Below are 22,572 nucleotides of genomic sequence, written 5' to 3' on the forward strand. Positions count from 1 at the left end.
TAAAAATTCACAATACACCTACTCACAGCTCTAGCAAAAAAGGTAAACGAATAAATGGTGCATTGGCTGCTGAAGGAGCTCGTTCCTCAGGGACGAATACAGCACATCTTCACGTAAGGTAGGTGTTTGATAGACTTCCTTTTGTTGCAAAGGGTTAATCAGAAAGGTTTACATTTGGGAGTGCTGTGAATCATGCTCCTCCCTCTCCAGTAGCGCTGCCAAAAATCATCTGACAGGAAACGTAAGATTAAGTTTGTCCTACCTAAGCGAACAAAGAGTGCTCTGAACAGGCCACCGGTTTACTGCAGAGCGGGAACTTTTCTAATCCTGCTGGAATCTGCAGTGCTGCTCAGAAAATATCACGGAAAAAGTTGTTTTCTTTCCTCTAACATCTTGTCTCTGGATCATCTCATTTTGGTCACACTGCCGATCCTGCTGCTTCTCCCATAAAGGTTAACTTAAAGCTCCAAACATAATCATGTGGAAAATGGACATTATTGATTCCTATGGCCCATTGTTCCCCCATCCTAAGTCCCTGAAGTTCAAGTTCAATCTGGAATTACATCATGTCTGGTTTCTCCTGGTTACCAGACGGCTTGAGACGTGACCACAGCTACAGAAAAAACAAACAGCCTTCTTCACGCTTCGGCTCCCCTATCGATTCAAACGTAAACTTTTTTTCTTTCTCTCAAGTATGCTTCAAGTATGGAGCATGGTTAATTTAGAGATTAAGTTCCAAATTAGATTATCTAATGGCATCTTAATGGATTGCTGACCCATTTCCTGTGGGATGGCAGCAGGCAAGTCTGGCTGGAATACAATTAATTTCTTAGGAAGTGTTCTGAAGAGTTTGCCTAGATAAAAAGGAAATGTCGTATTGCACAAATCTTTCTTTATAAATGGGCAAAGTTAGGCAAAAACTACAACAAATCCCAATGTATTTTTCAACAGCCAGATCAGAGACATTGTGTGTTTGTGAAAACCGTATCAAGATCATTTTTAAGAATGGTAACCTTTCTAGTTTTTTATTTCATAACAGGTGCAAATAATTTTGATGAGAATAGAAAGGAATTCCTTTCAAGAGAATGTTCAAATGGGGAGAGCAATACTGGTTAGCAGCCCTGTTAGCAAAAAAAATGATCATGTGAAATTTTGGCTTTTTCAATTTTCTGCCTTGAACCAAAGTTTCTTCCATTCATCTATCTTATCAGCATTTCTATCATGGTCCCAGAGTGGTGCTAGGGGCCCAGGATGTGTATAAAAAGTTGTACATTCTGAACACACTTTAGAGCTAACAGCTGAAAAGGAAACTCAGCACTCTGAGAATAAAGCTCCCCCCAGGAACTCCAGGAACAACCCAGCTGTTGTACTATAGTTATGTGTCAAGATAACAAACTGAGAGCAGGAAATGCTAACCTAGTCAATTCTCCGGGATGGCCTAAGTGTAATGTTGAACCAAAAGTTAACTCTTAATTCCACCTAAGAACAGGCCATGTATTGCCACTACCCCACACATGCCACAAATCTGTGGATATAGCCACACTTATATCCACACATACACACTTATGCATAGATATAGCCATACATTTATGTGCATATGAACATACAATTGCCACCCAATATTGAGAATTATTTTTGCTTAAATATTCCTTCTTAAGCCTTTTGAGAGCCTACATTTTACCAAGAAAATGTTATGGACAAGGGCCATGTTATGCAAAGAAAGTTTTATATATATATATATATATATGAAATGAACACTGTTACTCCTTCCTTTTTGCCCTCTCTTTCCTGGCCAACCAGATCCAAATAACCTTTACTGGCTGCTAAATTTCTCTTGGGAAATCAAGCAACTCTCTAGAATTGCAGTAATAAATGACAATTTCTTACAAAAACATGTGTAAAGTAACTACAAAATGAAGTATTGAACTCATGGAAAGGAACTGCTAACACATGTAACACGGAAAAGAGCTGATAAAAGTCTCTTTGGTGCCATTCAATTATGGCATCGGCAGAGACACAAAAATCCTTCCAATTATTTTAGTAAAATCTTCATTTATTCATTATTTTAGAGGCTGAGCAAATGGTTTGTGTAAACATATCCTTCAGTAACACGCGCATGTTTATTTTAGCCATCTGAAGGCTTCTTCCATGTTTATATAAGCCATCAGACACATACAACCCTCACTTGTGGCTTTGCGTCTTCTTGAAAAGGGTGAAGGGGGAGAAGGGAGAATGAAACAATAAATCCAGTTTCTCTTTTGCATAAAGCACTCCCTCCAATGTTTTAAAATAACTTATGTTTATATTATTCTTGGATTGTCCTTCAGCTTTCTTTTTTATTCAATTATATTGCTCTTTCATATTCAATAGTACAAGTAAAGTTCTGCTTATAGTTTCAAGAAAGAAAGCCAGTTAGAGAGTACCTGCTGTATGTGTTTACGCCCACAGAATGCACATATGCAAAAAGAAAGTGTTTTGTCCACATAGAACAAAGCACAGACCGATCAGTGCCTATCACAGACACATCAGTGCCTAGCTTGAGCAAATCTGGCACCTATGACCCTCCCAGGAGTGGAACCCATTCTCACTGACATGGAAGTGAGACAGATCTTCATCAACATTTTATTCTGTGTTAATGGCAGTTTAACTGAGCTCTCGAGGTACAAGTAGCTCCTTAGCTCAAGACCACACAAACACACATGCACGCGCACACACACACACACACACACACACACACACAGAAAAATGGCTCACAGAATTCTAAGGTCAAAACAACAAAACACCTTCAGGCTGCACCCTAGGAAGGCAGTGAAAACTTTCCAAAAGTCAGCTCTGGTTCCTTAGGGAATGTTTACAGCCTGAGGTAGGGTGGGGAAGGCCAGAGGAACTCTTCCAGCTTTGATTATACTACTTACACAGCTTCCTAGACCCTGCCATTTTCATTCCCGAAACGGAGCTACATTAAATGACATGCAAACACCTCAAGAGGGCAACTGGCATGAAGCAGAAGAGAAGGCAACCATGAACTAGTGAGATGGCAGCAAACAGACAATTCAAACGGCACCAAGCCACATGGAACCACTACAAAGTCTCCAGGGATTGCCTTTGTTAAAAACAAAAAGCAACACCCACAACAAAAATAACCCATGGTATCTTCTCTATTCCATCATGTCAGAGCTAAATTATTTAATTCTCTGGTTGACCATATCTACATTTGTTGTATATTTTCACCCTATTGAGATAATTGCAAAACTGTAGCTGTGCCCACAAATTTTAAATATGTATGATCTGCCTTAAAAATGGTAGTTCCAGGGACCTGGGGTTGTAGCTCGGTGGTAGAGCACTTGCCTAGCATGGATGAGCACTGGGTTCAATTCTCAGCATTGCATACAAATATATAAAATAAAAGTCCATCAACAACTAAAAAATAAGTAAATATATATAGAAATATATATAAATTTATTTATTTATTTAAGTGGTAGTTCTACAGGAACTGAGTATAGCTCTGTGGTTTAGCACTTGCCTAAGATGCATGATGCCCTGGGTTCCATCCCTAGCATTGAAAAAAAAATAGTAGTAGGGTTATAGTTATTTCCCTTTGCAATATTATATCTAGAAGAAAGAAAACCCATTAAGTTTTAAAAATAACTATAGGATGGGCTGGGATTGTGGCTCAGCGGTAGAGTGCTCGCCTAGCATGTGCAAGGTTCTGGGTTCCATCCTCAGCACCACATTAAAAATAAATAAAATAAAATAAAGATATTTTTAAAAAAATCTATAGGGCACAAATTATAAATTACACATAAAGCCACCAAAGCCACAGACATGGCGTATTTGTGTTATAAAATATGGATTGTGTCCATATTTGAAAAGGTAACAAAACAAAGTGAATTGCTGTCTCCTTTGAGTATATTTATCCTAAACTGCCTGATACTTAGATTTTAAGAACTGTGGATGTCTTGTCCATCACAGTGTTTAAGATAGCCCCACACAGAGATGCAATAAATCCCTGTAGAATGTATAAGCAAGACGCCTGCCATCACCAATTACGCGCTTTCTGAGTCACCACAAAAAGGGAAGAAACAAACTCAAAACTGCTTGCTTAAGAGCTGTATGAATCACTAAAGGCCCTTCTACACACCATTATCTACTAACCCAAAGAAAATCTACTATTTTTGAGACGGGGAAACAAAAAAAGAAATATTAATTCTAAATTGTTTTCTATGACCTGAAACCGATTTCCATATCAATTTTTCACCAAGAAGAGGCTTTGTGAAATGAACAATACCCTCCTCAGAGCTGAGTTTAGTTATCATATTCATTCACTCCACATACGTGTGTTCTGATTCATTGTCCACTCACCTTTTCTTTTGGGGGGATATCAGCTTTGATTCAAAAAATTATGAGGAATTAGGTGAAATTTTGGATTTAATGTATTTCCGAGATGCTATCTTATTTTAGATTAAGTAAATGCCAATAAGTAATCCCCAGATTTGGAAGTTCAGACAACTATAGGAACACTTACAAACATAAGTACATTTCATCTGACTTGAAATTCTTATATATATATCAAGCTTGTATGTAGACAGGAGCCATTTCGCTAATTGATGGGCAGATAATGGAATACAGGGAGGTTTTTTTTTTAATAAAACAAAATGCAAACAATGTATTATCAAACCTAATTAAGTTAACTTTTAAAAGTTTATTAATTCAGATTTTTTAATAAGATACTTTTATTAAATGTAATTAACACTATTAGTCATTAAGACTATTTAAATAAGAAACTTCCACTGAGTTTATCATCTTTTTTGTAACTATATATATATATATTTTTTTTTTCCAAAAGGAAGAATAACACAAGCTTTTGGGCAAGATCATAATAGGTAAAAATGTATCTATTTTTAAATTTGATGGTTTGTCAGGCTTCAAAAAGTAAAAATCCTACTGTAATCATTTAAATATTGAATTACTAAAAAGCCATCAAATGTTTTTGAAAAACAATAAAAATAATTTTCTTAATTTTTATCTGAGCAAATGCAGACATTTAATCTGACTCGAACATTACTCTTCATCAGTTTCTATCAACCAAGATAGAGATGAGCAACAAGCTCTATCACAATTAATATCTCAGCATGTGACTTCATATAGGCATTTTCTGTAAAGGAAGGATCACAATCATAGCAGGGCTGAAAAATTAAGTTGACTCTACTTTTGGTGAACTCAATGAATGACTTACTCTCTATTGCAAATTTTTATTTCTTAATACATATGATTCTACCATGAATTTTAATTATTTGATTTATCAATTTGAAACAATTTAATAAAATAACACATACCTTGGAACTACCTTGGAACTACTTACTATCTAAAACCAACACATGAAACAATACCCAAATTGCTTTTGAAAATGAAGTTTTGGAATGATTTTTTTAGCCAACCAAATTAAATCAACCCTCAATGGGTTACATTAGTATATGAACAAACTAACACTTTATTTAAACCAAATTCCTTCATAGCTATTGATTCTAACAGTCTTCCCACTCCAAAATTTTTTGAGTGCTGCTAGTAACAATCAAATTGAAATATTTCAATAACTTGAAATTTTTCTTCTAGCTTTTCCTCTTTGGCAAAGGAATAAATGAATAGTAACATGGCTTAGAGGCAGCAGTAGAGGAAACACTCAAAATGAGAAGAATGTATAATGTGAAATACCAATGCTTTATCCTCAAATAGCTGAAAAATCTTCCCTAAAGCTGAGATTTCATTTTTCAGGTTCTAAAATCTAAAAGTCAAATTCTACCCCCTCCCCCACCAAAAATATTATAAATTTTATCAAACATTTCACAATATTTAGAAATTCCAATGATCAGTTAGCATATGCTATATAGTCTGGAATTAAATTGATGTTGCATTTAAATAGGAAATAAAGGAGAGGGGAAGGAGAAGAGGAATGGCATAGCCAAAACAACTAAATTTTTAACATATATTTTCCGTAAAACTAGTTAAAAACAAACACTATAGGTCATGGAAGTTTGAGGTGTAAGTGTAGGGTTGGAAATAATTAAAATGTTACCTTTGCCAAGTAATTCCCAATGTATCCTCACTGGTACTGGGGTATAAATGCCTGCCGTTTTGATTCATGGTCCAGTCACAAATCCTCAGCTGTCAATTGAAACCTAGCAGTCAGATATGGATCGAGCAGTACTACAGTTTTTAGTATTTAAATGAACACATGCAAACTAGTACTGTATATGGCATTAACCTTACTTTCCCAAGAGGCAACTTAAAGAAAAAAAAAAAAAGCAAAAGAAAATCTTATTCTGAAAAGCAAAATTCCTTAGACTCTTTTTTTAGAAAAAGCTATTGCAATATGCTTCTCTATTAATTAAAGCATACAAGAGAAACAAGTGCTTAGAACATAACAATTAGCCATTATTAGAGTACAAATTGAGCTGAAATAAAAGCAAACGTTAATGTTCAATAGAGAGATATATTTTAGAAAGAAAATAAAAATGCTTTTTTTCTATGCAACATACCAAATTATCTGCACTGAATAAAATAATCAATACCTTTAAGCATGCAGTTTGCAAAACAAGAAGACATGCAGTTTAGAGGAAAAAAGACCCACCCTACATAGACATTCACCCTAACTTATGTAATTCAAGCATCAAGGTGTTCAATTTTAGGTGTTTACTAACTGTGTTTTACTTAAAGTGACCTTATTTGGAAAGAGTTGATAAGAATTTCTATTTTTATTTTAAATTCTGAGCAGTGGTATTTAAAATACTTTACTACAACTGAAGAAAGTGAGGAATGCACTGAATACAAGCTGAAACAAATTCTTCCCAGATCCAGGAATCATCAGCTCTACCCTTCAGAGATCCTTCGAGTAACCCTATCCAGCTCTGTTTGGTTAACAGCTGCCCTACAGTGCTAGCAGATTTATTGAAAAGATATATTGCTTATTTTTATGCTTAAGAAAGTAAACTTATCTGGCTTTGGGGGGAAACACAGTAGAAAACCATGATTTTTAACCTTTAGATAGCCAGGCTGTAAATTAACTGCATCCTGCATTGAAAAGGCCTTCTTCACTACTATCCATGAAACCTGGTCTGATGCTTTTCAGAGAGAATTTCAGGATGATGATTGAAGCCAAAATGCCTTTAAACTTGTGATAAACTGTTTTATCTATTTTTCTAACATTATGGCTTTTAAAAGTTGGCTATTAAGCATCTTTTCCTATCAGACTCTCAACTTTCTGCACACTCTTAAGGAAGGGGGATTTTGGAGTTTCAGAATGACAATTTTTGTTCATTTTTCTTCTGAATATCCAATATTACAGTCAAAGTTTTCCAAAATATATGTTTTAATTGTGCTGATATTTTAAGTAAAAGTGATTTTATAATTTATAAAACTAAAAAATTCCCTTATATAGATGGATAGACAGGCAGACACATGAATTGATAGATATGTAGATTCTGTTCAGGAAATACATCATTAAGAAGTCATAAATGATTAAATTAAATTAAATTAGAAATAAAAATAAGAAATCTTAAAATTGACCATAATATTTACATAAAAGAGAATAATGTACTTAGTTTTTACTCAAATGGATGACATACTTTTACTATTTCAAAGAAGTAAATTTATCCAGTCTTGTGTGTGAGAAGCAATATTGCAAGATTTTTTGAAGTTCTCAAAATGGGTCATCTAATAGAAATTCAATATGATGGGATAAATTATTTATTTTTAATAATAATAGAGTAAAACGATTGTCTGTTTCAAAATACAAGTTATAAAAGGGCTATGAAAATCTAAAAAACAGTTCAAGAAACTTGACTTTGCATAAAGATTACCTTAGAGACCACTTATTGATCCTTTTCTTATGAATGAAAAATGCTAGTTTTGACTTACTTAAAATTCTCAGGAAGGGAGGCTACATTTAGACACAGAATATCCTAATTCTGTTAATTGCTAACAGATTAGTTTCTATGGGATGCTCAGCTTAAAGTTTTCAGAAAGTAACCATACTTTCACAAAACCAGAGGAATCTGAGTGTCACTCAGGATTGGCTACTGTTTCACAGACAACTGCTAGGGTACAAGATCTTGGGAAAAATTATGTAGTTGGTTAGGTTTTTGTTGTTAAAAGTTGCTCATTTTTTTGTTTGTTTTACCATCCCTAAAAATGCCCCCTGTAGGCTAGCTTTGTTCGCATGCTAAACATTTAAATCACCATATTTTTGGACTATTCTTTCCTAAACAGTCTCAAAAGGGTTAGACCTGACTAGAGGTATTCATTTTTATCTATCCTTACATGTGTGTGTGTGTGTGTGTGTGTGTGTGCGTGTGTGTGCGCGCACACACAAGAAATATTTTTCCTAAACAGAAAATATGCTTAAATAAATAAAAATTAATCAAAATAGTCAATTATTTAGCAGTAATTTCAAAGAAGTTGATAGGATATTAATTAGCATTAAATTAATTTCTTTTCAGTGACTAAAAACTTAAAATATAATTTAAATTTATTTGCCTATTTAGATTGTAGACCAGCATTATCACAATTTTCAAAAGTTTCTGAGGAGGCACACTTGTGTTTATATGTTCAGTCAGATTACCTGAGTAAGAGTCTATTTTTTTATAATTAATAAGCTTTTTTTTTGCATAAGACATTTTTTTAATTTAAGGACTGTTTGATTAAACTTCTCTGGCTTTGGGGGGAAACACACTGGTGATAGTGTGGGGAAGGGAAATAAATGATTAAAATAAAAGTTACCTATTCACTAAAGATTCCCTTGATAGTCATGTCTAAGAAAATCCATTCCTAAGAATCTTATTTGGCCAATACAGATCTGACCAAGCAACAGTCTATAGGTATTGGAAGATTAACACTAAGTGTAGTTAATTGGGGGATGTGTTAAGTAGAATATTATTATAATTCAGTAGTCCTAATAAAAATAACTTTATATTAGTCTTTAAATAAATTTAAAAGAATAAGTAATAGTCTTTTGTGAGTTTAGGGTACTGATTCCTCAGCTTCTGTCCTATGAAAGGGTAGATGTCAGATAATTCAGCTATCAATTGTTATTTTTTAATTAAATTTTAAAACTTTAATTTTAAGTAGCACATAAATACATGGTTTTCATTTACCAAAATAAATAAATTCCTTAGTTCAAAGCTTTAATAACAGCTTAATGATTTTCCCAAGTATTTTCTCTTAAAAAATAGGTATTCACCCCTGTCATTGTAATCAAACTTTTTTAAAACACCCAGCATAAGTGAGTTCAAACTTGATCTGTTAAAGTCATGTGTTTTTATGTGGAGGTGGGGAGAAATTCTTCTTCTTCTCAGTCAGACTTTAAGTCAAACCTGATCATATTCATATTCCTTAAAAAATGCTTACTCATATAAATCATTTTAATTCTTTATATACACCCACCAATATGAACTTAAGTTATCTAAATAATTAAGGTAAGATGTATATTAAACTGACTATGCCCAGAATTCCAAAAGCAAACAAAAAGTGAAGATATAGGATTTCGGGCTGCGGTTGTAGCTCAGTGGTAGACTACTTGCCTCACATGTGTAAGGCACACTGGGTTCGATTCTCAGCACCACATACAAATAAATGAATAAAATAAAGGTCTATTAACAACTTAAAAAACAATATTTAAAAAAAAGATATAGGATTTCTTCCCAAAGAAGTTATCAATAAATGGTCAGGCTAAAATAGTCCAAAGTACTAAGAATGGAGTGAAGGTGAAATTTTCACTGTGTATGTTCTTAGGATGGAGTCCACGAAGTCTCTGGAGGGAGAACCTTGTTCCTACACAATTCAAATGAAACTGTCTCCCAATAATAAGGATGGGGGACCATCTGGTTCCCCTCAAAAGCCTACTTAGATGGGAAAAAAACCTAAGCTACTATACTCGAATAATTATATAAGTAGTTGATAACCATAAAGAATCAATATTGCTTGTGATTTTAGAATAAAAATTTGTTTATTCAAACGGGGGCCTTTCATTTTTATTAACAGGGGCTTTTGTAAAATGCATAGCAATTAGCTTTGGGAACAGAAGAAGGCTAACAAAAATGTCCTACTTTGGGAGATTCAGCAAACAGGATGCTGCACCAATAGTCCCTCTTGAGGACAACAGCTCTCAGTTGACCCAATAAGCCATTAAGTGCAAACAGAAAAATCAACACAGGCAAATTTACCTTTTCACTTTTTTTCTTTTAGGTTTGTAATGACCTCAGGGAATATCTTGAAAGGTATATTTTATGTTCTCTTGAGTTTATTTCTCCAGATGCCTCAAGGAAACAGATTTTGGGGGGAATGGAGGTGGTTTTTGTGGGAGCTAAAAAGATTAGCACTTCAATATTCATATTTTTCTCTTAATGCCTGGATTAGTAGAATTTTATTTTATTGCTAATTACCTGCTATAGAGCAAGTGAAGTGGTCTCTGAATAAATAGTATATAATCTTACTGAACAAGCAAAGTATTCAGAGTGAAACTGATGAAAAGAAGGAAAAAAAAAGCAAAAAACAACAAAACAAAAAATCCAAGATCATTCTGGTATCTTAAAGTCATTTCTAATATCAATTTCCGAAACCCATGCTTCTTGAGATTTAATTTAGTTAGCACAGTAGAATCAAAATCAAGTTAAACAGATATTCATAAGCCATGAGCTTAGTAAATGTTACTGACCATAAATCATAAGTAAGAAAATGAAAGGGTTTTTTTTTTTTTTTTTTGCTTTTTCTTTTTCTTTTTTAATGAAAACTACTTTAACATGTAAAATTTAAGGTTTCAAGAGATGGAATCCATCATCTTCAATTTCCTTTCCAAGATAAGGCTCCAGGAGAAAAAGGTTTAAGACCTTGTCCAAGGTTAGCTGTGCCCTTCCATATCAACAGGAACACTCCAACCTACTGGCTCCTAATCCCTGGTTCTCACCCTCTGCACCAGTTTGTCTGTCATTGTTCCTCTCCTACCCTGTTCTTAATGTGTAGTCCAACAAGATTTAAGACTAAAATAACTGTAAATAAAACACCTTCAGAATGTCCTTGATTCAACTTAGATCTTTTAAACACTTTGAGAAAAGTAGATAACTTTTCCCTTGCGTTGACTGAAATTTAAGGCTACATGACACACAATTTTATTTTTATATCAATGAGAATAGTTATCTAGATATTAGCCTTTGGTAACCAGAAAAGGTAAGAGAACAAATGAATGAGTGATAAAAGATAGACAATGGAAGGATTTTTCTTTTTAATTTTAAGAATTAGCCCAAAAGGTAAGCATTTGCATAGCTATTATTTTGACTGAAACTTCCTTTAAATGTGTTTCCTTTCCAGCCAGCATATGTGAAAAGTGACCTCTTATCCATTTACATACCTACCCAGAAGGCATGTGATAGGGTTTTACGTCAAGCTGTCAATTATGATAACAGACACAATAAGAATGGCTCAAGTGTTGATAGCCTGCTTCCTGACTTTATTGAAAAGTTTGTTGATAGTCCACTTGTGTCCTTTCAATTGCTTGCCTCTAATAAATGACTGCCTTTTCAGTGGTTATACTACACCAAGCTTGGGCTTTGCCATTTGCCAGTATAAATATTACAAGGGGATTTCAACTCATAGCTGAGTTAAAACAAAATTATAGAGGCAATTTTTTAAAAGGTGATTGTGTGTAACAGAAATTTTCAGTATAATGAAAAGTACTTTCAAATGCTAATTTAAAAGTATAACAAGAAAAGTGTAAAAAGCATTTCAATGTAAACTACCCCAGTAACTGAACTTGAAACAATAGCATTACGTAGTCATGCAGGAGATGGTACATGCTGAAGCTCAAGCACCAATAAAATCCATGCAATTGTGAGAAGAGAGGCAAGGACCTGAATTGATCAGGCCACTCATTCATTAGCTCTAGGAATAGGTAGCATAGAGAGTCAGGAGATTATAATTTTAAGATTGTGAAAATAATCATTTCTTACAAATTAATTAATTTAATTGTCTCAATGGAGGCAAAAGTGACCTCCTAAAATCCACCTAAAATCTTGAATCTGTATCAAAATTAATATGCATTTCAATGGCTGTCTTGAATGATCTTTTATATCTGAGCAAGAAATTTCTTATCTTCAAAAATGTTTATTTCCAATTTGTCAGAAGAGTTTTTTTTTTAAAGTCGTATTGATGTTTAACTGTAGGAATTTATGTTTCTAATATGATCTTAGCCTCAATTGTAATGATGATAATCATATTAACTAGATTGTCTTATATTACCAAACTTTCTCTGATAGCAAATAAAGAAGGTCTCAAGTTAGTAAATTAATGACATAAGGTTGATCAGATAAGGAACCGGTGGTAATTTAAGTAAGTTGCTTCATAGTTTCCATTTATACAAGATTTTTAGACTGGATTATACAATAATTTCTGTACTTTCTAAGCAACATCCAACATTCTGTTAGATAGTTTCCATTTCCTCAAGATGATAAAATTTGGGAAATATGGTTTTTTCACTATCTATATAAGGAATAGGCACAGAGTATTTATGAAGTATGAGGTAGGAAAACAAACACTGCACTTTGCTAAATTTCTACAGAAGTAAAGAGAAGAGGACTTTCACACTTCTAAAAATGTTCCAAACCATAAAAAGGCATTTCTTTGTAGAAACTTGAGTTCAGTTGCTAAAGCAGGACTCAATAGTTCTTGAAGCCGCTACACCATCTTCCAATAGAAAAGTTAAAGAAGAATGAAACTCCAATTGAAGTTCTGATTTTAAGATTTCCCCCATGCCAATAGTGAATGCATTTACAATCGTAATGCTAAAGACAGACTTGTTCCAGACCTTGAACAGTACTCAAGATTGTGTTAACAGATAAAGGAAAACTCAAAGTCAAGTCCTGGTCAACTGGCATGAGCTGATTATTATGGCAAATTAGAGAGGATTGTTTTATGGCAAATTATTAACTTGGTTTACATGAATCTTTTAAAAATATTCCTCATAATTATGTGATTTTATATTTTGGACTCAAATGAAATATGATATTTGCAACGATGGGTGAAATTCCAGGGTTGAAAAAAAAAAAAAAAAAAAAACCTAGTATGTCAAGACAGTTAGCAACCAGCATCAATCAGTAATAAGCATTGTAAAAAGGAGCACACAAATGTATAAAAAGGAGAGCACAATGGTATGTGTATGAAGTATATACTTTTACTATTCAGATTTGCCAATTAATAATATTAATGTATTATTATGATAGGTAGAATATGGGGTTAATTTTAATATTTTAATATTCTCCATCTCAATTTAAGAATGTTTTTGTGTTAAAACTATATTGAAAGTGCTACTCTCATGCCATTTTGTGGAAGGATTATAAGATGGTCAAAATTATTCAGTAATTTAAAATTTATCGTTAACTCTAATTTATGTAAGCTATATTAAGATTCTTTTCTAAAGAAAAAATAGCACTCAACAATGCACATCAATACTATTCATAATCTAAAAGGATAAATCTTTATAAAGCAACCGCCATGAACTCAAGTACGTACCTGGTGACAATATTTATTCTTAAGGGGTCATGTATATTAAAGGTTATGGGGAATGTTTAAAAGAACTCTCTTAGACTAAAACCATTGCCTTTCTAATTTTAAATTTCTCCTAGCTAATATAAAATGATTGATTACCTTTATTTCATGTACCCCTTGATTTTCCTTTTCATTTATCATTGAGTGCTTTAAACCAAATGCATTTAGAACCCTCTGCTAGAAGAGTGGTCTCCTTTAAATCTTTGTAAAGTAATGAAAGGACACAGTAAATCAATCTCATTTCTACTGTAGGAAGAAATAACCTTTACTCTACTGCAGTCATTCATTTCTGTCCCTCCTTTCCTACACAGTAAATATAAAACTTTATCTTTATGATTTTTTTTAGAATTTGGAAGGATAAACATCATAGGATTTTAACTGAAGCCTTAGTAATATAATGTTTACATGATATAAATTTATATTATCTTCTGCAGGCCTCAAAAATGTATTTCATAATAAAATAGACACATTAGCCGTCTTCAAATTCAAAAGTGGTACTTTTTACATAGGGAACAAACAACCTATCTATGGTATTTTAAAAATTTAACTATGAAGTATATATAGCTTTTTATTGCAAGGATCAATATATATCATGTATTTCATAAATATCAACTCCATTTGATTGAACAAAATATATTCATATTGTAAGTGGTCTTCACTCAATGTTGTCCACTTAAGTAAAAATTAGTTTTTTGATGAAAAAGTTTGTTGTTCCAGAAGTCATACATATTTTTTTCAATTAAAATATGCCCATATTTCTATGCACATTAAGATTAATATTTTTATGATGTTTGCTAGTTTTTCCTGATTTATTTTTAGATAAATGAAAGGAGAAGTAATTTTTATATTAATGAACTTTCATGATCATACTTACATGAGGCTCCAATATTAATCAGAAATGATAAGAAAATTAAAGCTGCCATGGGTTAGGCAGGGAGAGAGGAAGATTGCTCCTAAATACATGGAATTGGTTAGAATATTCTAAATGTATTTAGGGCTAAAGGTTTAAATAATGGAGGCATGTTTTTATGAAATAAAAATTAACTGGAATTAGAGATATGTCTTAAAGAATAATGCAAATCTCATGACAAAAGTATTTCTGAAAAAAATATGTAATGATTTTTGAAAGAACAAGTTTCTAAACCTATAAATCCTGCATAAGTTTTTAAAAACACAATGAACACATACATTTGTCAAACAGAAACATATTATAGTAATTATAACACATTTCATATTACAGCAATTTTAGAGGTGAAAAAAAGCAACATTCCAGAGAATTACATTGAAAAGCCATTGGCTGGCAAAACCACTAATTATTATTTGGTATTTTCATAAATGTATACAGATGTTTTCAGTTAGTCCTCACTCTTTTGTTTTGTTTCGCCTTGCTTTTTTTAAACCTGGCAAAATGACAAGTACCCTGAATAAGCTATCATCTTTACGATTTTCTCTAAACTCTGCATGTGGTGACCTTCATAAGCGCAGTCTACCATCTTGACCTGCAACTGGGAAGGACCCAAGAATTCCACATGAAACATAGTAGAGATAGGCCACAAAAAGTCTAAATGTGGTGGATCGGCCTAGAGCAAAGTAAGTGGGCATAAACACCTGCATGGGCTTGCTATACATGTGAAAACTCATATAAATGCACAAATAACTTACAAATGAAGAGCAAGTTAGTTAATATTGGCTCTTTCTTATTTATGTAGGCTATTTTCCCCATGTAATATTTTGAATTCTGTTATTTTCAAACAGCTCTGCTATCAAAACTTGAAAGCAGCAAACATATGCATCATAAAATATATTTGAATTCTGAAGTGTTTAAAATTATCTGTTATCCTTTAACTGAAATCATGGAATTTCTGCATTGGTATGGTCCATGCTTTTGATTGTGGCTAATTTGTTTATAAGCCACCATTAATCCTGGCTGTATATTTTCACAGTTTGGGTAAACACTTCATTTGCATTAAATTTACAGCATTAATGAGATGTGAAATTTAAAATGCTACTTGAAACATAAATGATGTAAGAAAGCAGAACAAAAAAAAGTGTTTTATCACATCTGAAATCACTAAACCAACTTAAACCTATTAAAATAGCAATGATGTGTCGCCTGAGATTTTAGCTTCATAACTCATCTTCCTGGACTAAAATACAAAAGTAAGGAGTAAAACATCTGGAAAATATAAAGTTGCTCAAAAACACAAATTATGCACTGCTTCTACTCTAACTGGAGTTTAAATTAGTTTTCAATGTTTGCCTTTGAAAACGACAGGCTACTAAGTTTCAATAGCCAATAAGATTGAGAAAAATTCCCATTGGCTGAAACACAATAGTGTTTGTGGATGTTATCAATATATGCTAAAGAGAAGATGAAAGAGGTCATGAGCCAATTTGAGAAACTCTGTTCAGAGAGGCAAGGAAACAAGGTATAAATGAGAAAATTTTTTGGAAGACAAAATGATCAATCTTGGTCTCAGAAGCCCCGTGAGCCCCATTCTGAGTTCAGATCTGAGAGGCAACATGGAGAAAAGCACCGAAGCAAAGCGTGGCTACACCATTACACCTGGGTGAAACGTGCCCACCTGTTGCTGATGTAGGAAGGATGGGTCTCTTGGGCTTAGTCCCACATATCGATTGGCTTGAGAAGTGCCTGAGGCTGTGTAGGCTGATTAAGGAAGAACAAAAACAAAGATAAAAATTGTGAACTATCAGAAAGAACACCCTGTCCATGTATAAGAAACCCAGAGAAGTGGGATTTGCAACCAAAAAAAAGTTGTTGTCTCCATTTCTCTTCCTTTTTGTCTGAGTGATAGAAAAGAAATGGTAATTGATTTCAAATCAACGAGCTTATCCCCCTTTAAAAAAAATCTATCTAGTAAATCACATGCTTTGGTGTAGTGTCTCACGCTTAAATGTCCAGGTACAGTCCTGCAGTGGTGCTCAAGATTGGCTAAGCAGAAGGGTCCTTTGCCTGGATGTGACCATTTACTAGATGTTAGTGATCTAAAGGAAAATAACCAGTTATGGTCTGTGATTCTAAATGTCAGAAAAAAGTGACAACTTTTAATGACAGGACTTAAGCAGATGTGCTTGATGATGAAATGAAAAATGTCTTACTTAAAAGTCTTTCTAAATAGAAAATCTAATATTACTAATCTAAAGAAGGAATCTATTTTTGTGTATTATATAGTGAATAAGCTCAGTGTTTTATTTAATGTAAAAATGCCCTCTAGTTTGATAAAAAGATTTTTGGAAAGAAATTCTTTATTTTCCATATGTGTAAAAATTCAATGTCTTGCAATTAGTCAGAAAGGGAGCTGGTGGCACCTTCTGAATACTTGTCACCAGGTAGTTAAGTACACAGGGTGACCATTCCTTATGTTACAGGTGTCTTATTTGTGAGTACTCTTTGTACAGGTGCTTTTTGGTACAGAGTGAACTTTCCACAGAAAAGTTTTTCCTGTTCCTAAAGATTTTTGCTTGTTTTTACAAGAATAGGACTAACACATTTTTCTAGTATTAAGCAATTCCACTACTCCATGTCAGAATACACAGAAGAACTAAGTTTTTACTATATATTACATTCATAGATCTGAAGAGATCTGCTTGGTTTAAAACCATCAGGTTAATGAGGAATTCAGACATTAATTTTAAATAAGCTGCCTTTAAAAAGTCAATATGTTAATTCTGCCATGTTCACAATAAAGGACTGAAAAATTTGAACATTGAGGCCTTTTTTAGATCAACTTTTCAAAAGCATTGAAGATGTTCACAACTCATCTTTTAACTACTCCTGAATAAAGGGCTCATGCAAAGGCAGCCAACAGCAACCAGTGACCCCCACTCCATCACCAGGACTCAAACTGAACACATGGGCCAAGTACAGTATCACTCTTAAAGAGTTAGCATTCAATCTGCAAAGTCCTTTCTTCTCAATCATTAGAAGAGGTTCCCCTTAGCCTGTGTGTTTTCTTCAATGCTACTATCAGCTCAGTAACCAGTTCCTCATTATCAATGGTGCTTAGAAACTGAAGCTACAAATTCATTTCTAGAGAAGAAAAACTACTCACTATATTTCTTTTATGTAAGAGTGGAAAATGGACTGATGCAGCCATCTTTAGACAACCAAGGTACTCCTTCTGAATGTTTTGTGATTTGACTAGTCAATTTAGATCCCTATTTGAACAACCTGTATGTGCATATAAAAACAATCCATTAACCAACAGGCTGAAGGCATTCCTGTAAGTGGGCTGTGACTATTTGGGTCTGCTTATCCCCTGAATCTCACAGTAATGTCACTATAATAGTAGGCACCAGAAGTTTTTAGAACTTGGCTTGAAATATTTACTCTGTGAGAATTCAAATACTTTATTAAATCTTGATTTCTATGTGCTTTTATTTAAATCACTGACTTGTTTGTTCAAAGATGCTGTGACATTCATTTTTAAAATTTGCACGGAGCATTTTTAGTGATATAACATGCACAAAAAATCTTTAAAACGAAAGAAATCCAGTGTTCTCTAACCAGGTCTCATCCATCTATGTATTTAAGGAACTGTTTGCTGAGTCAGGACCCTCTGCCAACAAACAGATTTTAAGCCTTAATAAATACTGAGGGATAATTCAAGTCCTCATTTATAGGGGCTCATAAATTTTGAGAAAGAAATGCTAAATATTCACTGTACACACAAAGTATTGTCCATTTTTCTTCCTAGTCTTTCAGAAGTCATTAATAAAGAGTGTCTTTCCGATGGTGGAGAAAGAGGGAGCCAATGGTGCCTCTGGTTGTGTAATTTCACATGGGAATTTCCAAAGCAAAAGGATTTTCTTGCTCTAGGAAACAAAAATAGTTTAAATTTAAGGCATATGTATAATTGTGGGGGTGCATAATAATTCTTCTCTACTGGAAATTTATTTGTTCCACTTTGCTAATCTGTGTACATCAGCTCCAGTTCTAAGAAGCTGGTAATTTGGGTGAAGTGGATTGAAAATTTATTCCTCATACACTTCTGAGTATTCTAAATGAAGAAGCAAAGGAATCATTTGTCCAATGGGCTATGTAAGTTCACTAGCAAAACCTCCAACATTTAAAATGTCATGTCCATGCTAATAAACATAATATGTGATATACCATGACATGCAAAATAATCAAAACGTTTAAAGAAAAAGTTGCAGATAATGAAAGTGCAGGTAGCTTAACATGTGCCTAATACTAAGCTTTGAAATGTTCTTGCCTACACCCAACATTGTATGACTGTTTCTAACAATGACAGGACCTACGTTAAGGTAAACATGCAATTATCTTACAGAGGCACTGATTCAGTCTGCCTGATGGAGGGGCTTGGTTTCTATAGGAATGCTCCAATAAGTAACAATTATCTAATCTCCCTTTGGTGATATAAAAACCTTATACACTGTATAATGTTATTCAGTGCGATTTCAATGTATACCTTGAACAAGCAGGCATGGCTTATTATTTTTGTTACAACTGTTTACTCAAACAAATTTGCTTCTCCCTTTTCAAATATGATGCACTAAAAGACATTTGATAAGAGAGAGCATGTGACAGCCAGGCCACATACATGCCTGCTAGCTCCACTTAAATGAGAAATCTCCATCTGGTCAGGTAGCTGGAAAAGTTGCCATGTTTTCCACCTTGGATCAAGTATCCAATGGTGCCTTTGATGGACATTTCTCATTTCCTACAGAAATACTTACTGGTTGCTGTAGGTGAAGCTGCCTCACCTTCAGTGGATGTAGTGATGGGTTTAGTATCTGTCATGGTCAGGGTCACAGGTCGCACTGCACTGGGATGGGGAGAGGGTGCCAAGACAGGAGTGAAATGGCCAGGCACTTTCCCTACTACTTGACCACTGCTGTTAGGCTACAAAACAAAAACAGAATGCCGGGTGAAACAATCCAAAAGGCAGTCATCTTCTCCAACAACTCCACTCAGCACATGTGGCCACGTGGATCCTGCAGGCTGCGTGGAGCCATCACTCAGGCCCTCCCTCTCAAGTCTGAGTCGGAAGCCAATCAAAGGTTGGTAGTATAAAAGCAACAGTGTTTAAAAGAAGGTTTTCATCTTCAAAGCATTTTGCATAGGTTATTTGGTCTTCACAACACCCTCAAGAGAGAAGTAGACTTGATCCTTTCATTTAGTAGTCCAGAAAACTCAAATGGAGACTCAAAGGCTTAGCTCAAGCTAAAATGGAATTCCTTACTAAGCTACCTACAATTAAAACCCAGTGATTCCTAATTCTCTGCTCTTCATTCTCTCTACAGAGTCCATTTGGCTTTCACAACAAAATTTTCCTGTATTTGGATATTATCACTGACACAAGAGACACAAAAATGCCTAGCAGAGAAAACACATCCAGCTCTATAATTCCCATCATTTATAATGAAGGCCTATTCTTCTGCATACAAAAACTAGGTTTCTCTCACATGCAGGTATTTCAGACTCAACAAACATAAGGCAATATAAACTTTTCCAGGCAGTCATCAACTTTTGATGATTTACTCATATAAGCAGTTAGATGAGTTTAAAGCATTTAAAATTTCAGATGCACACAATGATATAAAACGCTGAAAGAGGTCTGACCTTATACTTACAAATAAAAGATTTCCAAAGAAAATTAAAATGTACTAAAGTGAGCTAGAGGACAATCAAATTCACAGTGCTGTTTGTGTTACTCTTCCATTGTTGTGCACAGAGAATTACACAAAACATATATTGTTGACATTTGTGGGAAATAACTGAGAAAATCCCTAGGGCAATGACAGAAAAGATATCATTATTTGAGTCTTAGCCCCTTGGTGGAAAAATAATTTCTGTGGTAGGAGACAAAATCATTAGAGTACATTATTTAAAGAAATCCTGAAGGATATTTTTCTAGACAGAGAATGCTAGTTTTGATTACACCCATGTTACAATTCTCCACTGTATGGTATTCCTAACAATTTGCCAGGTTGTTATTCTCCAATAGGATATAGTCTTTATAATCTCAGCTATCAAAGGCAAAGAAAGTAATGAAGCAGAATATTTATCTATGCATAAATTACAAGTAGATTTTCTTTGGAGGAAAAGATAAATAGCTGATAATATTTAAGTATTGTGACGGGAGGTATGAACTAAGACTTTGCTTGGGTTCCTCAGAGTCCACTTTCTTTATTTTATAAAGAAAATGGACTTCTTGAATATCCTGACTATTCATCATAGGTAATTTTAAGTATTTAACTTTATGTCAGGAAAATTGACCAGAGTTTTCCTCTACGGAAACCTATGGGAGAGTTATATCTTTAAACTAATTTTATTCAAAATATTCCATTGAATAGCATGACTGTCTCACTATAATTGGTGCAGCAGTAATGCAATTAATCTCCAAATTGCTGTGGGGAGGAAAAGGCATCTCAGTTGCTTAACAATCCAAATCAGTGCAATGCTAGAGGAGGTTAGGAAGGAGCAGTTGACTGGAGGTGAACGGTCACCGAGTCCCTTTTTTTTTTCCATTTCTAGTGCTGAAAAGGTGAATATCAAGAATTCTATTTTGAAATGCAAATTAATTGGTTTTGAGTTGGAGTTAAACATCAAAGCAGGTATAATGTTCCTAATAAAAACACTTCTGTAGTTTCCTATAAAGACCCATTTTTCTTTCAAGTCGAAAGAGTTTGTTTCTAAAGCAGACCATCAACTTCTGGTTGTGTGAACACCACAAATGACTGCTTTACATATTTTACTAGAGAAAGAAGAAAGGTCTTATTTTGTCACTGGGGGTGTGCTAAACAGTAAACGTGTTTCTGTATAGGGTTCACCAAAACACTTTGATATTACCTACCTGGCACAGGACCAGAATGACAATAATTACCAGAAAATGCTGCCACTGCATATGACATTACCCTGCCTAGTCTGTAAACTTTGTTCACTGGAACTGAATCAACATGAACTGACAGATATGTCTCCTATTTGAAAAATAATAAAAGGGACAAAGAAAAAAATCTCAAGCTAATACAGACATTTTTTTTTTTTTTCTGAAACTCGTGGTTAGAAGAATGGGGAGGGTTACTTCTCTTTAGTCTTCTACTAGTTTAAACAGGTGAAGCTAAGATAGAAAGCTTCCATCTTTCAAGGCTGCTAATAGATGAACTTTCATAGTGCAGATATAAAAAGAGAGGTGTCTTATCTGAAGATGAAGCTGAACAGCATTAGAAAAGGATTATCCTACTTAATACATTGCTCCTATTATACAAAATCCTGAGAGGGATTTTTTGGTTTTTGTCTTTTAATTGAGATGAGAGTAAGATGCTTCTCTTAGAAGCTGGATTTTTACCTTGAAAACATAAAGAAAAGCTGAGAACAATATAGGCAGATTATCACCTAATATGCCCTCTTAACTTATAAAGAATTTAAAATATACGTAAAACAAGCACTGAATAATTAAAGAAATGCGTAACACTAGGGGCCTGATTTTAATTTGCATAATTTTTCCCCTAACAGTGCCTAATTAAGACATCAGTTAAAAAAAAAAAATCCAATGGAACTCTAAGATTTTCCACACTGAATTAACGTTAAGGACTTTTAATGGATGTCTTAATTAGACTTTGTTATTCATGGAAATTCTACACAAATTAAAATCAGACCTTGTGTGCACTGTTCCCAGCTGAGTCTAGCAAAATGCTCTATGGAACTAGGATTTTTGAATCCATGTTCTGACAGCAAATTTCATTTCTAAATTCATAATACTAAGATCCCACTCTTTTACTTAGTTGTCATTAGTACTGCAGTTATCACACCATTTGAACATTTTCTCCTAAAATACAAATGATAATTTTAATGTGAAAATTCAACACTTAGTTTAATATATTAGTCAGTGGTACTAAAAGCAAAGGTAACTTTCTAAGTAACTCAAAGGTACTGGATGCACTGTCATTCAAAATAAAACATTCAGAAAGGACCATTTTGCTTCATCTTAACAAATT

At 33.9% G+C, this 22,572-nt stretch overlaps 1 protein-coding gene across 4 annotated transcripts in view; it reads right to left on the reverse strand.

The window, feature by feature from the left end:
* The window catches only part of Nfib (nuclear factor I B), a 217,516-nt gene that overhangs the window by 9,057 nt on the left and 185,887 nt on the right, over nt 1-22,572 (reverse strand). Inside the window, exons 9-11 of one of the 4 annotated variants that reach the window (XM_026398590.2) lie at nt 19,339-19,477; nt 16,176-16,258; nt 6,074-6,162 (exon numbers count right to left, since the gene is read on the reverse strand). The exons of 1 other annotated variant lie outside the window; for it this stretch is intronic. In XM_026398590.2, the coding sequence (XP_026254375.1) occupies nt 6,074-6,162; nt 16,176-16,258; nt 19,339-19,477 (311 nt within the window). Of the gene's footprint in view, nt 1-6,073; nt 6,163-16,175; nt 16,259-19,311; nt 19,478-22,572 lie in introns of all 4 variants that reach the window. 2 more of the 4 variants (XM_026398589.2, XM_026398591.2) reach the window with 2 other exon arrangements.

Source organism: Urocitellus parryii, chromosome 4, assembly GCF_045843805.1.
Source record: "Urocitellus parryii isolate mUroPar1 chromosome 4, mUroPar1.hap1, whole genome shotgun sequence".
Taxonomy (NCBI): domain Eukaryota; kingdom Metazoa; phylum Chordata; class Mammalia; order Rodentia; family Sciuridae; genus Urocitellus; species Urocitellus parryii.